Raw genomic sequence first — 18,452 nt, forward strand, 5'->3', positions numbered from 1 at the left:
AACTTCGATTTGTGGAATGAAGCTTTGCCAAGCTTTATGATAAGAATGATGCTGATTATTTAAGTGGAAAGGTGAAGGATACTTTCAATAGTATGTTCAATAGCTATAAAAATGCTGTTGGAAATGGTCAATCTCAATCAACTACACAATCTGCTTCTGAAAGAGAAAATATTGAGCTGGCTGATGTTGATAATTCATTTGCTATGGAATTTGATAAGGATATGAGTATGAGTGACAATATGAATGCAAATGAAGTGGATTCATATTTTAAGGAGGCATTGGAAAAGAAAACTCATTCTTTTGATATCTTGAACGGGTGGAAAGTGAATTCTAGAAAATATCCTACTCTTGCTTTGATAGCTAAGGATGTATTGGCTATGCCGGTATCTACCGTTGCTTCAGAATCCGCATTCAGCACTAGGGGTCGAGTTCTGAATAATTATAGGAGTTCACTTTCTCCAAAGACGGTTGAAGCACTAGTTTGTGCTCAAAATTGGTTCCGATCAGGTCCTTTGTCAAGTGATATTGAAGAACTTCTTGAAGAATTTGAAAAACTTGAGCAAGGTAATTTATGTTATTGTAATTGAATGTTTTAATTCAAAATTCTGACTTTGATTCACACTAACCAGATTTTATTTTATCTATGTAGAAATGGAGCCAAGTACACAACCTATTCAAGATGAATCTTCTGATGCAGAGTCGGAGCAGCTGGAACTGTTAGAAGCCTTCCTAAGCTATTACTTAGTGGTATACAAAAGACTATGCTTTATATATATCATATATATATATATATCTTGCTGTTTCTTTTTTACTAGTTCACTATTTCTATTTCCTACAATTCTTCCACTGTCATAGCTTATATTTGTTGGCAGTGAACTATTATTAATATATATATTTTTTTACAGCAATTGTCTACTATGAAGACATGTCACGTGGACTCGTGGAGTGGAGCCATGGAAATTGAAGATTGATGAAAACAATTTCATTTCCAGTTGCAGTTGAAATAACTTTATTTTATTTTGGGATAGTATTAAACTAATGAGGACTTACTTATGTTTATGTTGCCGGTCTATGTTTTGTATTTGTTGAAGACTTTTGATAATTATCTTGACTTATTTATTCCTAAGTTCAAACTTTGATGGATTAGTTTTGTAATGTGATGGTGAATGTTTCAAAATATTGTCTACTTTATTTAAATGTTTACAATTTTTTTGAAAACCGAAATCCAATTCAATCCAAACCAATAAAAATTGGATCGGATTCCAAAAAAAATAACCAATTAGATGGTGAAGTGATAAAATTGAAGGGATTGGATCGGATAGATTTTTCTCTCAAAACCGAACCAAACCGGACCGTGAACACCCCTACTATGGTGCTTAGCGTACTATTGATGCCATGTCTTCTTTTTTTTTTTTTGAAAGAATTGATGCCATGTCATGTGTTTGCCTTGTAAGTTTTAAGGTTTGAGTTGTAGTCCCTAGATTTGTAAAATTTTACATTTTAATCCCTAAACTATTTCCAATTTAAAAAAATTTAATGACAATTTTTTTTTGTTACCCTAGACATTACATTATTTATAATTTAAAATAAGAAATGGATTTTCTTTTGGTACTTCGAAGAAATGAATTTTCATAATTATTATAATTTTATCCAAAAAAAAACTTAATTTCATAAAACTGTAGAAAAAACCTTTCTACCTAAAAAAACCTTTTCTCCTCGAACCACGTAGTTCTTCATATTCTTCCTTTCTTCAGCTGCCGTCACCGGTGGTGGTTCCCGCCGCCGCCGTTCACAACCGCACATGTGCCATTCCTAACCGTGCCAGAGTTGCTTCCAACCGCAGTTCACGGGGCATCGTTATCCGGTTTCACTTCGAGAGTTCACTTTGCCGCCGCAAGCACCTATGCCGCTAACCGTCTGAAGATTCCTTGGGAGGACCGCAAAGGTACTGAACCCGTTAGTAATCTATTTCTTCTTTCTTTTGTGGTTTTTGATTTATTTGGATATCTATAAAATTTCTACTTTGCTATTTTTAAGATACATGAATTGATTTTGTTGCTACAATCACTGTCCTTTCTAAGTGATTGTGATTTTAGTAGGAATTGTTATTGTTGTGAACTCCAACTTTGAATTTTAGTTATTTCTTGGTTTAATGAATGAGTAGACAGAGTTTAGGATCCATATTTGGGTTTGTGTCATGTAGATTTCTTTATGTTTTTAAGTATATATTGTTATTAATAGTTTTTTTTTTGTTATTAATAGTATTAGGGGCTCGGGGTTATCCCCGAATGATAACTCAAGTGGTAAGAACTGGGGACAAATGGGTTGGGAGGTGAAGGTCCAGGGATCAATCACTGGAGGGTGCAATTTATGTTTCTGATGTACCAAAAAAAAGGTCTTGGGGTTCACTTGTTTGGCGCTTGGTAACACGACTTTGGTGATCTTTAGTGTTTAATTGGTTTATCATATTGGTTCATAGCAGTAACAGATTTGTATTTAATATTTTTTTTTCTTTATCTTCACAGCTGATTTTGCTATAGAATTCAAAACTGAACGTTCTGAGTCATTATCTTTTCATTATATCATCATCTTATGTATTTGAATTGAAATCTATGCAGGTATCATATATACTTTTTTAAGCATATATCAACTTGTTTATTCCTTAACTATTTCTGGCCATATTCACGTTGCATAATCCAATACCAGAATCAATGTTAACTTTGTTATTCAATTAGAGGCTACATACTATAGGTTGCTAATTGCTTGTTCCCTTTTCTACAAATCCCACCCTACCTGATCCCAATGAGATTTGAACCTTGGACCACCAAGATAAGAGTACCCAAAGCTCCATCTTTGAGGTTTCCCTTCAATGACTTGAACTCTTTTACTGTGAATCTGACAACTTGTAGTTTAATGTTTGGTAGGATTTCTTGTTGTGAGGTACTGATTTGGAAGACCATACTAGGATTGGTTTGTCCTGAGTATGCATGAGTTCATTACGACACCACAGAGCAAAGTTAATGATGAACATATATTGCTTTGGGAGGAATCTTGCCACTTCAGTATCCTCTTTGCCTCCTGTGCAGCTTCCAGCACAAAAGTATAACACCATTTTGAGCATTTAACTATGTATACCCATGCTCTGTGCAGTCAGGATTTTAAATAAAGATGCTGTTAGCATTGCGGTGCTATTTCTTTTTTTGAGTTGAATCTGATGTTTCTTGTGTTTCTTCTAGAATGTTACTTGATGTATTATGTGCTGACTACCATTTATGTTTGGATGTAGGGAAGCACATTTTTGGTATGTTTTGCCTGATGAGGTAAAGAGAAAAAACCTTTTGGACCGTTATTTCGAAATTCTATCACCTTGTGAGAAAGAAAATGTACTTCGTATGCGTGGGGAAGACCTACAGAAAAGAGCACTCCTAGCTCGTGCATTGGTTCGCACCACGTTAGCAAGATGTAAGTTTTATTGTTCTGATACTAGTTTCTTAGTTCATCTTCCTTCTTTATTCATTTCCTTTGTATACTATTGTTCTTGTATGTGCTTCTGAGTTACTTTTTTTTGTTGGTGTTTGGGATTTATGGAGATACTCATTACCTTAGAGCTAGCAAGATTAGGTTTTCTGGATTTGTTAAATTTCTCTTGATTACTGATTTCTTTATCGTTATACTTCCTTTTTTATTTTTTTGCGATTGGTACATTTTATAGAATTGGCAAATGTTATGCAAATCTTCTATCCATACACTTGTTCAAAATGTCTGACACCTCACTAGTATTTCTAGTTGCAATTTTGTTGATCACACCTGTTGACATTGTTTCCCTTTTCATCTCGAATCAAGCGCATTATGTGACTCATAAGTGATGATAAGAGTGGAAAGGGAAGGAAGTAGAAGAAAAAATAGAAATAGAAATATTATTTAATGAAAGATGAGAGAAATTAATTCTCTCATGTATGTTACAGCAAACAGGAGTTTGAGATCTCTCCATAACACTAGTTTCCCAATTTCTGAATGGTCGAACACTGTAAAGACACCCTAAGTCCCTAATTAATAACTTCTCCTAAACAGTTATAACAGTTTACAACAGACAACCTATCACAAAATAACTGACCCAAATTATAATTAAAAAAACAACCCCTAACTGCTACTGCTGGAAGCAACTTGGTTACTGTTGCCCTTTACCGAGCCCCCAGTTGGTTGTCGCTGCTCCTTGCTTGGCCACCAGCGCCTGTTGCACCACCCTTAGTAGGGGTAGTTGGCCTCAAATGATTTCCCTTGTGTTGATAAACATGAATAATTGGTAGTCTTCCCTTATCACTAGTCTTTAACACAACATTATTGATTAGTGATCATGTAGTTGTCGTATAGGATCGTGTTTCATGGACATTATACAGGGAAAAAACTATCTTCCATGGTTTATCTGTAGTCTGTATATTGTTTCTGTTCTGCCTCATTTATTTTTGATTTATTTTTTATCTTTCTATATCATGACAGAGGTCATTTATCTAAACAATATTGTTTACTGCTAGATCAGGTAAAATGTCAGATTGATCCAAAATTGTTGAAGTTTAGGAAGAACAATTATGGAAAGCCTGAGGTGTGTTTTTATATTGATAATTTATTACCTGCAACTTTTATGCGTTCACTTTCTTGTAAACACTCAACTTTGAGTTGCATACTGAACAGGTAGACTTGCAATATGCTGATGATTGGAGCCTACCGCCACTGCATTTTAATTTATCTCACACTTCATCTTTGATAGCTTGTGGTGTAACTATGGGTTCACCTGTACGTGTTAAGTATTCTGTTATACAGATGTTATTTATTTATTTTATTTGCAGATGGGTCATTATATTTATCTTCTAGTGTTATTACTTTTTCTTTCTTATTGTCATTTTTCTTGCTGAACACCATTATCTTTGAACTGATTTAACTTGTTATTCATATTGTAGATTGGAATTGATGTGGAAGAGAAGCAAAGGAGATTAAAGAATGATATTTTAGCCTTTGCACAACGATACTTTTCTCCCCATGAAATTGAAATGCTTGCTCACATTGCCGACCCTGAGCTTCAGCGTCAGGAGTTTATCAAATTATGGACTCTGAAGGTTAGTATGTTCATAGAATGTGTTCCGTGTTAGAACATAGAGAGGGAAGGTAGTACCCAAAGTGTGAGGAAAGTGATGTGAATGCTTAGAGAGAGAAACTCTAACCGCTTAGAGAGAGAAAATATAACTGAATTTCAATGCTGTTAATTCTCAAATGAGCTAAGAGTCCCTTACAATTGGTATTCCCCTCCTATTTATAGAGGTGGAGTTGGGCTTTGACGCCTCTATCCTATCCAAATGGGCCAGTTGGGCCTCGGGAAGGGAGACCCAAGGTCATGGCGCGTCCCTCGCCCAAGGTCAGGTCTCCTGGGCGAGGGACCCTGGGGTCTCGCTCAGTCCACAAGTCCACAAGACACCGAGCTCGAAGCATGAGAGCTAAGTGTGTTTTTAAGCAAGAAACAAGGCGAGAGCCCCAAGGATGCCGACTAAAACTTAAAAACTTAAAATCTAGAAGTGAAAAACGATGACCAACATGGCCTGGTAAATAAAGCCTTTTGCAATCGATACTTTGGAACTTCAGCTGCGCCCTCTTCTTTCGGGCGAACCCAGTCCACAGGCAAGCTTGTGGCGACGGCTACTAGTCCGCCCGACTCGGCATAGTTATGCACGCGCCCTAAATCGCGACGTTTTGTCACGTGTTGCATCCTTTCCACACGTCGCGCCTTGAAGCGGTGTTTGGATCAGTAAATCCACAGAATCTCAAACGCCGCCTTTGAAATGTTTTCTCGAATCTTGTCAACATCTTGTCAATTTTAAATTTGAACCAACCAGCTTCAACCGTCACAGCTTTCCACTTAATGCGCTGCCCCTGCTCTCCGGAATCCACGTCACACCTTTTGTGTGAAGGCCCCACCTTTACCATGATGAGGCACGACTTCCCAATCTTTATCACACCCAACCCTTGAGTTCTTTCCCCTCACATCATTCATCATCTTCTATTAATTGCTCCCATATTTGCTCCCGACTCCCGCTTCGGTCTCCTTTGCTGATCTCACGAATCCCAACTCCGGCTCTTGCTCCTCTTCTCCCAGTTCCCTTCCTGGTTAGTTTTCATCCCTTCCTTCTCCCCTTTCTCTCTTTTCTTTCTTTGATGTCTTCAATAGGGACCTTGCCCTCCATTGAGGAGATCAAAGCCCACCGCTTGGCGACCTTCGCCACTCTGCCCTCCCCTATTTCAGAAGCCCCTGATCAAGGAGTTCTTGATCAACCATCGGAACTGTCAACCAGCAAATCCGTCTCTGACCTTGCTCGTAAGGTCGGTGGGCTCTGCCATTCTTCGTTATTAGAGGGCCTTCTCTGAACCACCGGATGTCGGGGACAGGACCGCCCCTGGCAGCATCGTGGGCTTAATGACCCTAAATATTCCCATTTTTTCTTTGTTTACGAATATCTGTTTCTTGATCTGAGCATTGAACTTCCTTTCTCCTCCTTTCTTACTCAAATGTTGTGCGATATGAATGTTTCTCCTTGTCAACTCCATCCCCGCTCCTGGGCCTATCTGCGGTGTTTTGAGATTCTTTGCCATAGCATTGACGTAGCGCCCTCTGCTACCCCTTTTTCCTTCTTCTTTGAAGTAGATTCTCAAACTCGAGGTTCTCGCGGCTGGGTCACTCTGGTGCCCCGGCCAGGACGAGAACGATTTGCCCCTTATCAAGTGGGTCCGGAATCTTATTTGGCTCGCCGGTATTTCAGGGTCATCGTCTACCCCGCTTACCCCTCATCATTTACACAGAAGGACGGGAAAGCCCTTTTCCCTCTTTACTGGACGCTGTCCCCCAGATCCTTATCTGGCTTCCCAAAAATATCTTTTTCCTCCAGAGAAAGCTTCGCCGTTGAGGTCTTATCTCGACTTCCACTTTTTAGTTGTATTGAACTGCTTGATGTCCCCCCAGGATCCAAATTGCTTCCCCGACTAGGTCCTTTTTCTTACTCCTTTGCCGCACCCCTCTTTTTATATGTCCTTCATCTCTAACGACTGCTCTCTCTTTTTCTTTTCAGGAAAAATGAATTTCTCTTCCGACGAACTGCTGAAGGCTTTCCTTTCCGGGGGCGTTAAAACTCCTCTCTCCGCTCATACCGGGGAGAAGAGACAAAGCTCGCCGTCGGACGACGATGTTTCCAAGAAGAAAAAATTGGACGAGCTGAAACCACCTTTCGTTTCTTCAACTGTCCCTGGCGAGGAGGGCACTGCCTCTGGCTCTCCCGCCCCGGTTGGTGCGGGTGATCCTTCTAAACCTATTCACCAGGGTGAGGCGAGCATTGCCCAGGTTGAGGGCCTTTCTCGCCCCCTAGTGTCACCGACGGCCCAGTCCTCGCCAACTGTCGTTCATCTCTCAACTTCTGCCTCTGACTTGCCAACTCCTGCTTCTCCCAAGGCTGTTGGCGGGGAAAAAGACCCCCCTCTGAATCGTCCACAGAACCCCTCTGGCGAATCAAGTTCCGATCCCTTCTCCTTCCTGCTTTCTCATCCCTTCCTCAAGAAACTGAGGGAAACGCCCAACCAGAACCCGCAAGACGTTGCCCAAGAAGCTGTGTCCAGCCTCCTCCGAGCTGGCTGTCTGTTCGCCCAAGTGGCTTGGGAAGCACGTCCCCTTACCGGGATTGCTGGACTCCGGCAGGAGGTGGAGAAACTGCGCTCGTCCAACCTCCAAATCAATGAAACTTGCTCCAAGCAGTTGGCCTCGGAAACGGAAAAGACGGCGAAGATGCAGAAGAAATTCGCTGAGGTGAAGCTTGCGAAAGCTGCGGCAGACAAGAAAGAGGAACAACTTGAAAGCCAGATTGAAGAGCTCCGCAAAACTCTTGGTGCCCAGGAGGCTACCCTTACTTCTCAGAAGGGAGACCTTTTGACTAAGAATGAGGAAATCGCCAAGTTGCGCCAAGACTTGGCGGACAGGGGTAAAGCTTTTGCCGACGCTCGTTCCGATTTGGAGTCGAAACGCAAGCTCTTGGCCGAGAAAGACGCCCAGGCCCTCGCCTTGGAGGAGAAGATAAGGGGCGAAGCTGCTCACGCGGTGGCCAATGAGCGTATCCGTGGCTTCCTGATCGCCAAGGCCCAAGTCAAACATCTCCATCCTAACATCAACCTTGGTCCCTTGGGAGTTTTTAAGAAGATAACACCCGCCGGGCTGGAGGGTGTCGAAGATCCACCGGGAGTCGCTAATGTTGACCTTGGAGACGCTGTGGAGCAAAAATAAAGAGACAGATAAAACAATGTTTACTTCTTATTTTAATATTGGATTATTGTAATGTTAGTACTCTTTTGCTTTACTCGTCGTGTTTTTAGTTTAAGCCAGCTATTTTAGTTTTCACTATATTATTTCTTTCACACATTTTAGTGCTTTTCGATTTCCTCTCTCACATCCTCCATAGTTTCTTTATTTCTGAATTACGTCTGACGACATTGATGGTGTGTTGGGTTCAACTAGGACTCGTCGCTCGGTTTTTGAACCGAGACTTTCATTCACACACATATTTCCCGTAAGATCAGGTGTGGCCCCGCCAGCTTTATTAGGCGGGGACTTACTGTAAGACCCTACTTTGATGTATGAAATTATTTATTTTTGAATAAATAATAAAGTGTGACTTGCTTATGATTCATGAATTTCTTTGATGTTTTGAAGTGTGAAGTATTATTAATTTGAAAGTGATAATACTTGAGGGCTAGGGTATAATTATATATAAGGTCAAGGATCCCAAGATGAATGAATTTGAGTTGCTTGGAGGCCAAGAAAGAGGGTATGACCGAGTATGTGAAGGGAGGTGGAGTAGAGGTGGATTGTTTGACTAATTAGCATGAGTTTAGGGAAAATGATGAAGGTTTATGGCTCATGATCAAGGCTGATCAGTTTTTGGACAAGTGATTAAAGGGAAATGAAGTGCCATAAATGCCTTGTCTCAATGCAAAATTTGTGAATTGTGAGTACCCTTGCTTGTGCATGTTTCGGCCGTGGGTTTGAGGGGCAAAAGGGGGATGTTGCTTCAGTTTTGAGAGACCTAATAAGATTGATTAGAAACCTAACCGCATGCTCTTATTTGCCTACACAAATTCAGAAGAGAAAAAGAAAAAAACAAGAGAGAAAGAGTGAGTGAGAGTGGCGGCTGGAGAGAAAGAAAGGAGAAGAGAAAAGAGTGAAAGCTTTGGCATGAAATATGATGCATGTTGTATGACCCTTGATGCTGGTATATGACTTAGAACCTTTAGAATAGAATGGCTAAAACGAAATTGATGGCAAATGCATTCCCTGTCAGATTTCTGTGCTGGACAGTAAACTTCAGGGCCTATTTTCACCTATTTCTGGTCGTCAAATGAAAAAGTGATTAAAATGAAAGTTGTAGATTTTCGAAAAAGTTTTTCAGACATATAAAGATCATAAATTTTGGTTTAGTAATGTGTGCTGGAGGTCGTTTTTAGTAACTGTTGCACCTGCTGTTTTTCCCTGTGTCGGACAGAAAGCTTTAAGGCCTAATATCACCTAATTCTGGGGCTCAAATGAAAAAGTGTTTAACTAGAGAGTTGTAGGTCTTTAAAATAGCTTTCCAGAAAGGTATCATACATGATTTTTGGTTGGAAGACGCATTCTGTAGACCAGTTTCAATGAATGTTGTTTCTGCTGTCAAAAGCTAAGTTGCGAAAATGTTTGTAGTTTTGGTTAGGAACATGTGATTAGGAGATGCTATGAATTATGTGTGATTAGGAGATGCTGTGATTAGGAACATGTGAATTAGGTATCATACGATGAATTCATAGCATCTCCTAATCACATGTTCCTAAACAAAACTACAAACATTTTTGCAACTTAGCTTTTGACAGCAGAAACAACATTTATTGAAACTGGTCTACAGAATGCGTCTTCCAACCAAAAATCATGTATGATACATTTCTGGAAAGCTATTTTAAAGACCTACAACTCTCTAGTTAAACACTTTCATTTGAGCCCCAGAATTAGGTGATATTAGGCCTTAAAGCTTTCTGTCCGACACAGGGAAAAACAGCAGGTGCAACAGTTACTAAAAACGACCTCCAGCACACATTACTAAACCAAAATTTATGATCTTTATATGTCTGGAAAGCTTTTTTGAAAATCTACAACTTTCATTTTAATCACTTTTTCATTTGATGACCAGAAATAGGTGAAAATAGGCCCTGAAGTTTACTGTCCAGCACAGAAATCTGACAGGGAATGCATTTGCCATCAATTTCGTTTTAGCCATTCTATTCTAAAGGTTCTAAGTCATATACCAGCATCAAGGGTCATATAACATGCATCATATTTCATGCCAAATTTTCCAGACCCATGATAACCATCCATTCCAGCACAAAAGACAAATCTAAGCATATGAATCTTCAATCATTTTAATCAAGCAAAATCATAGAAGAAATGATAATTGTAGTGATGATTAAAGGAGTATCATGGCATCAACATTTCATCTCAACTCAGCAGCAAAACATCGTGATCACAAGGCAACAGAACAGCCCATGCCCTTCATACAACATACATCAACAAACATCACCAACTCAAGTCCTAAGCATGCAAGACTCTACCCAACTAGATCCACCCTTGCCTTAGATGTTGGGTTTGGAAGGATGAAGGGTTGGTTCTGGAAAAGATGAATGGAAGAGCTTTATCCCTGCTGCAACCTCAGCCTTGTCCTGATTTCTTCCTTTCTCCCTTGCCCTCTCTTGCTTTCACTCTTTTCTCTTCTCCTTTCTTTCTCTCCAGCCACCACTCTCACTCACTCTTTCTCTCTTGTTTTCTTTCTTTTTCTCTTCTGAATTTGTATAGGCAAATAAGAGCATGTGGTTAGGTTTCTAATCAGTCTTATTAGGTCTCTCAAAATTGAAGCAACATCCCCCTTTTGCCCCTCAAACCCACGGCCAAAACATGCACAAGCAATGGTACTCACAATTCACAAATTTTGAATTGAGACAAGGCATTTATGGCACTTCATTTCCCTTTAATCACTTGTCCAAAAACTGATCAGCCTTGATCATGAGCCATAAACCCTCATCATTTTTCCTAAACTCATGCTAATTAGTCAAACAATCCACCTCTACTCCACCTCCCTTCACATACTCGGCCATACCCTCTTTCTTGACCTCCAAGCAACTCAAATTCATTCATCTTGAGATCCTTGACCTTATATATAATTATACCCTAGCCCTCAAGTATTATCACTTCCAAATTAATAATACTTCACACTTCAAAACATCAAAGAAATTCATGAATCATAAGCAAGTCACACTTTATTATTTATTCAAAAATAAATAATTTCATACATCAAAGTAGGGTCTTACACTTACAATTGCTCAGTGCCCAATGACCATATGGGTTTACCCGAGACTTTTGAGCCTAGTTGAAAAATGCTCGCCCATATTTCGGGGAGATTACTGGGATAAGAAGCTTATCCGCACACATCGCCGACGAGCTGCGTCGGCTTCTCCGGAGCAATCCCACACATCAAGGTCGTGTTGGGATTGCCACCTTCAGGGAATTTTTCCCACCGAGCTCTCGCCGCAATTCAGTGTGATTGAAATTGCTGGATACAATATTTGTATTTTCAATCAAACGTGATAGTCAACAAACTCCCGAGATGGAGAACAAGAACGTGTCTTTGTTTTTACCATTTTTGGGCGCTTTTGGCCAATAACTTCCTGGGGTAAGTACAAAAGAATGTTTCTTTGTCTCGTCTTTAACTCTGCAGCCTACGTGAGGCGCACTGCCTGTCTCTGCATCAGATCCAGCTCCTTCTCGCCTTATCAGTTGTAATAGTACTTTAGTTTCGCTGCGTTCCAGGATCGTGACACCCGTTTCCCATTCAAGCTTTCCAGGTGATAGGCTCCTCTTCCAAAAGCTTTTAAGATCCTGTAGGGCCCTTCCCAGATTGGGCTCAATTTATTTCCGGTGACTCCTGTTCGCTTTTTAAGCACCAAAATCCCCTACCTGCATCTCCCTTGGTTTTACCTTTGTGTCATACTTGGCCGCAACTCGCTGCTTCATCGCAGCCTCCCTGAGGCGGCCCTCGTTGTGTGTCTCCGACAGCAAGTCTAGTTCTACTGCCATGTTTGAAGAATTTTCGCCATCGAACTTCGGTTCCGTTCGCCACGAACTGTTGTCTATCTCTACGGGGAGCATGACGTCCGCCCCGTAAGTCATTCTGAACGGAGTTTCCCCTGTAGTTGAGTGCTGCGTTGTGTTATACGACCAAATTACAATTGTAAGTTCGTCTAACCAAGCCCCCTTGGCCTCCGAGAGTCGGCGTTTCAAACCTCGCAGGATGACTTTGTTCGCCGATTCTGCCTGCCCATTTGTCTGCGGATGTTCCACTGAAGAAAATCTCCTCTGAATGCCCATCTCTTCGCAGAACTCCTTGGTTTGATTACTTGCGAACTGCGTCCCGTTATCAGAGACGATCGCTCTCGGTACTCCGAACCGGCAGACGAATCTCTTCCAGTAAAAACTTATGATTTTGACCGCCGTAATGCTCGCCAGAGGCTCAGCTTCCACCCATTTGGTGAAGTAGTCCACCGCCACAAGGATGAACTTCATTTGCGACCTAGCGGTGGGGAAGGGCCCGACGAGGTCGACTCCCCACATGGCGAAGGGCCATGGGGAACTGATTGTGACTAATTGCTTTGGCGGAGCTCTAGGTAGGTCTGCAAATACTTGGCACTTCTCGCATTTCCTCACAAACTCTGCACAGTCCTTCCTTATCGTAGGCCAATAGAAACCCGCTCTGAGGACTTTGCTCGCCAGCGACCTTCCTCTAATGTGGCTTGCACAAACTCCCTCATGAACCTCCGTCATAACAGCCTCGTATTTCTCAGGTGGAAGACATCTTAGGAGGGGTGAACTAAATCCCCGCCGAAAGAGTATCCCGTCGAGTAGCGTGTAGTGCCCCGCCTCCCTCCTTTGCGCCTTTGAGTATTTTACCACGTCACTTGGTTCTCCCGCCAGAATATCGATGATGGGGTTCATCCAAGTTTCCTGGCGATCAACCGAAGCCACCAAATCCCCCTCTATGCTGGGATTGACGAGCGTCTCTTGAATCACACTTCGGTTGTTGCCAGACTTCCTAGTGCTTGCTAGCTTCGCTAGGGCGTCCGCCCTTTGGTTTTGTGCCCTTGGCACGAATTCAACTACCACCTGTTGCAAACGACCCATGAGTAGCCGCACGCGCTCCACATACTTTATCAAGGCCGGCTCCTTTACCTGAATCTCCCCGTTGACTTGGCTTGCCACTAGCAGCGAGTCTGTTCTTACCAGCAGACTGTCGATTTGCACCAGAATTGCCAGTTTTAAGCCCGCAATAAGAGCCTCGTATTCTGCTTGGTTATTGCTGGTTTTGAACTGGAATATGAGGGACTGTTCCAACACCAGCTCCCCGGGCCCCTGCAGCGTGATCCCAGCCCCGCTTCCGTTGTCGTTCGACGACCCATTGACAAACAATATCCATTGCGTGCTCACCTTTTCCCCTTTTTCCGGCGTCAATTCCACCACAAAATCCGCTAAGGTCTGTGCACCGACCTTCCCCCTTTTGTCGTACTGCAATCCATATTCCGACAACTCTACTGACCACGCGACGAGCCTTCCTGACAAGTCTAGCTTCTGCAACACCTGTCTCAAAGGAAGGTCAGTTCTTATTTTTACCTGAAAGCTTTGAAAATACGGTCGTATGCGTCTGGCGGTGACGAGGACGGCGAGCGCCGCTTTTTCTATCTTCTGATACCTGACCTCCGCCCCCTGAAGTGTATGGCTTACGAAATAAACTATCTTTTGCTCTCCATCTACCTCCTGAAGGATCACCGAGCTTATTGTGTGATCACCGACAGAGAAGTACAAATGCAAAGGAAGGCCTTGGACAGGTTTCGAAAGGACTGGTGGGGCGGACAACATCTCCTTGAGGCGGGTGAAGGCCTCCTCGCACTCTGAATTCCACCCAAATGCCGCATTCTTCTTGAGGCATTTGAAGAATGAGGCTGACTTGTCGCCCGAGTGAGGGAGAAAACGGGATAAGGCCGCGATCCGCCCGGTTAGTCTCTGCACCTCCTTCACATTGCTTGAGTTTTTCATCTCCTGGATTGTCTTCACTTATCTGGATTAATTTCGATTCCTCTGGATGTAATCATGAAGCCTAAAAACTTCCCATCCCGTATGCCGAAAGAACATTTTTCCGGATTAAGCCTCATGTTATGCTTCCGAATCCTACCGAAGGCCCTCATATGCTTCCGAATCCTACCGTATGCCGAAAGAACATTTTTCCGGATTAAGCCTCATGTTATGCTTCCGAATCCTCCTGTGTCTGTTATGCTCGTTTCCGCATCATGTCGTTCTAGGCGATTAATGACGTCGCGAATCAGCCATCGCCAACCCGCTCCATCACTCGGTTCTTGAGGTTGAAGTTGCGCACCTCCTTTGTCCCTCGAGAAGGAAGCCAAAGACCTTGCTTGCTCATCGTGCCGTTGCGGCGGATCGTGTGCTCGCTCCAACCTCTCTCCACGTGATAGTCGATGTTCCGCCATTGAGCTCCACTGGTTTATCTAGGTGCACCAACGAAGGATGTTCAAAACTCAGAATCAAGGAATCTCTCCTCCCAATCACCGTCCACGAAGAAAACTTCAGAAAATCGCTCAGAAAAACGAGTTTCACTCCTCTGAATCACGATCCACGTAGTCCGGGAATAGAAATCTACCGATCCCCACAGATGGCGCCAAATGTTTCGTGCTAGAACATAGAGAGGGAAGGTAGTACCTAAAGTGTGAGGAAAGTGATGTGAATGCTTAGAGAGAGAAACTCTAACCGCTTAGAGAGATAAAATATAACTGAATTTCAATGCTATTAATTCTCAAATGAGCTAAGAGTCCCTTACAATTGGTATTCCCCTCCTATTTATAGAGGTGGAGTTGGGCTTTGGCGTCCCCCGCCCAAGGTCAGGTCTTCTGGGCGAGGGACCCTGGGGTCTCGCCCAGTCCAGAATGTTTCTACTGCTGTTTGCTTTCACTTTTTCTACTTGGTTAAGAGTCTGGTGAGAAACAATGTCACTCTTGGAACTATTATCATGAGAGCATTTAAGTATTCCTTTTATTGAGCTAAATGGTAAAGATGTAAATTAATAAATATTTTTTCAAGGTGTCTAGATGCTTTATTCTTTTTTAGCTCCAAGAAAAGTAATCTTTATTCTCTCCTAGCTGATACTCAAAAGGCTAAAACACCCTTTTAAATCTTGATTTATTTACGATTTCCTTATTCTTGTGCAAATTATTCAAGTGAGCAGTTAAATATGAAGCACTGTGTACCAGTGTTGTTAATGGCGGATAGCGTCGCGTAGCGGCGAGCCCAAAATCCGCAATAGCGCTATAGCGTGTAGCGCTATGGCCGCTACGCTGAAGGAGGAGGAGGAGGAAGGAGGAGGAGGAAGGAGGAAGAAGGAAGGAGCAGGTCTCTGTTTTCATCGTGAAAAACAGAGGAGAACGCAGGAGCAAAGGTTGAAGAAGATTAAAAACGTGAAAGCCCCATAATGCCCTCAAAATTTCTAAAATAATGTTTAAATATGGGGGCATTTTGGGGTTTTCGCCCTGAACAGAAGGGTTTTTATTCCTCCTTGCAACGCTGCGTTTCATTTAAGACAGGAAAACCCCAAGTTGCCCTTTAAAAGTTTAGCCTAATGTCTAAATATGGGGGCATTTTGGGGTTTTCGCACCTGAACATTAGGGTTTTTCTCCCTCTTTCTTCCTTGCGCCGCTATTGCGCCGTTTCAGACGCGATTCTGGCCGCGATCGCGGCCGCTACAGCGGCTACGCGATTTCCGCTCCGCTACAGCCTCCAGCGTCGCGGCCAACCACCGCTCCGCCACGGTGCGCCGCTATTGTGCCGCGATCGCGCGCTATTGACAACACTGCTGTGTACTAAGTTTCCTTTGAAACTTACCTGTTTTACAATATTATAAGATAATGTAGTGAGTGAGCATAGGTTGAAAACCCAAATCTTTTGATGTTTTGCAGCTGTCACTTTCAATGATATTTTCCCATTTATAGGAGGCATATGTAAAAGCACTAGGGAAGGGCTTCTCAGCTTCACCTTTTAAGACTTTTACTGTTCGATTAAGAAACCATGTAAAAGGAGGCATCCATCTGCTGCCTCAAGCGATTTCTAAGGTATGCCACACTCTTTGCTGAATTCGTTTGAAATATTGAGAGCTATTAATCAGAGATGTTATATGTTGATGATATATATTGGCTAATATTCAGGCAGGAATTGCAGTATAGTGTTAGGAATACTTGCTGGTAGCATATTGAATGTTGGCATGTGCATTATTGGTTTTCTTTGTCTTTAGCATTTCACTTTGCTAACAGGCACCTGAAATTACTGTTGAGCCTTCTGATGATAACATGAAGAATCTTTCAAGCAATTGGGAGTTCGTGCTTCTGGATCTGGCTGGTTCTCATTATGCTGCCGTTTGCGTAGAACAGGACATTATGAGTGCAGGTAGTAAATCTTTTTTTTTATAAGGAGGATATCGCATTAATGCTAGTGGCCCCATGTTAAACTACTTAATGATGTGCTTAGATGCATCCACATTTCTAGTTCTGTTCATTTGTGGTTGAACTAGTGTTATAAGTTTGCTAGTTGCTGAGCCTCATGTTTGTGATGTGCAGGCCAAGGGAGCATTCCAATAAGTGTTACCCTGCGAAAAACAATCCCATTTGTTGAAGATGAATGTATTTCTGGAAATGATAGAGCTGTGGTGATTGGTGGCTTGAGCAAACTGTTAGTGTGTTGATTAGTGATTCTTTAATAAAATCGAAGTTTTACTCACAGCTTTACATTCAGCATTTTAAAACCTGTGGTGCTAATTTATTTTAATAATTTAGTCATCTTGCTTATAATAAGATCCTTGAAAATTACTCTCTTCTGCATTGTTTATTTTTCAGACTCCCTGAAAAAGTTCACGAAACTTACCTGTATTTATGTATAAACCCCAGATAGAAAGACAAATTAAAAACAAGTCTTAACTGATTTAATTCAGTAATTATCTCATAATTGTTGTGATTAAATATCATTTTCTTAATATTCTTCTCTAGTTTATATTGAATAAGTGGAACCTTTAATTTAAATTGATGAAAATTAAGTGAAGTATGATTAGGCATTTTGGAGAATTTTGTCATTGGCTTACTCAGCTCAACTCGGATTGTTTAGGTTTAATGAAATCTATATATTTCGAGTTTCAAATTAAAAAGATATTATTTTATATTTTTTTTTTTGAAAGTCACTGAAGTATTAATTAGGAACATGAAATTACAAAGTTTTATACTTAGATTTTATTTGAATAAATTCATAGCTAACATACTACTACTAGTTACCTTCATTAAAATGTTTGAATTGTAGCGAGTCTCAAACTAATGTCACATTTCATTTCGGATCGGTAAAAATTCCATTATGTTTAGGAGGTGCGTATCCAGGATTTTCGTGTTGGGGGGCGAAATATAAGACTAAAAAAATCTTAATTGAATATTATATCAACTTTAAATAATAAAAAAATATTTAAATACAACTCTTCATTATTTCATAGTACTAAATCTATCTATTATTATATCAGCATAGATTTTTTCAGCAATTTCTCTCTCGATATATACAACTGATAAATGTATGAGAAGATCATCTTCAATTTTGTTGCAAAGCCAAAGTTTTAACAACTTTCATCGCAGAAAATGATCGGTCTGTAGATATTGTTGAAACATGGAGTGTTAAAACAAAACGTATCAGAAATATTGTTGCTTTTCAAGTTTGAACTAACTTCTGGTAAAACTCGGATGAACTGGAAATTTTTCCCAAATTAGGATCTCGAGAAACATCTGAATGATAATGTCTCTGTTGGAACGGAAAATTCATTTTTTCTGGCTCGGAAAAATCACCTGCATAAAGTTTCTCAACAAGCTTACAGATTTTCTCATTATCAAATGATTTAAAACTTTCCTTAGGATCTAACCTAAGTATGAGAAGTTCCACTGCCTTTGCATTAAATCTTCTATTTAATTCAGATAGTTGCAAATCAATTGCAGAATAAAATACATTGATTCTATAATGATGTTCCATATCTCCATCTTTTTTCTTATGACCATCATTACCCATAAAATAAGGGGCTTTCATGTCAAGAACTTCAACTTGATGAACATCACAAAATGTTACATATAGTTGGTGAAAACTTCAAAATTCTTGGGGGGGGCGATGGCCCCTGCCTAGATACGCCCCTGGTTTTTCAGCTTCATATTTTTTGGTGTAAAATTCTTCATCTTTCTAAGTTGACTCCTGCTGGTTTCATAGTTTCTTAAAATATAAATAT

The 18,452-nt window shown here is 41.1% G+C and overlaps 1 protein-coding gene across 5 annotated transcripts; it reads left to right on the plus strand.

Moving 5' to 3' along the window:
- The first annotated feature begins 1,687 nt into the window (after positions 1-1,687).
- LOC130717758 (uncharacterized) lies at positions 1,688-17,180 on the plus strand. Of its 5 annotated transcripts, none has more exons than XM_057568117.1 (9): positions 1,688-1,956; positions 2,925-3,100; positions 3,287-3,462; positions 4,533-4,600; positions 4,690-4,791; positions 4,956-5,111; positions 16,147-16,266; positions 16,465-16,597; positions 16,768-17,180. In XM_057568117.1, the coding sequence occupies exons 2-9, from the start codon at positions 2,988-2,990 to the stop codon at positions 16,890-16,892; spliced, it is 993 nt and encodes a 330-aa protein (XP_057424100.1). In that variant the 5' UTR covers positions 1,688-1,956; positions 2,925-2,987; the 3' UTR covers positions 16,893-17,180. The 5 variants fall into 5 exon arrangements, with proteins under 5 accessions (XP_057424100.1, XP_057424098.1, XP_057424102.1 ...); XM_057568115.1 differs by having other exon boundaries at positions 1,688-1,945; XM_057568116.1 differs by lacking the exon at positions 1,688-1,956 and adding an exon at positions 2,600-2,618.
- The last annotated feature ends 1,272 nt before the right edge of the window (positions 17,181-18,452 follow it).

Source organism: Lotus japonicus, chromosome 5 (genome assembly GCF_012489685.1).
Source record: "Lotus japonicus ecotype B-129 chromosome 5, LjGifu_v1.2".
NCBI lineage: Eukaryota > Viridiplantae > Streptophyta > Magnoliopsida > Fabales > Fabaceae > Lotus > Lotus japonicus.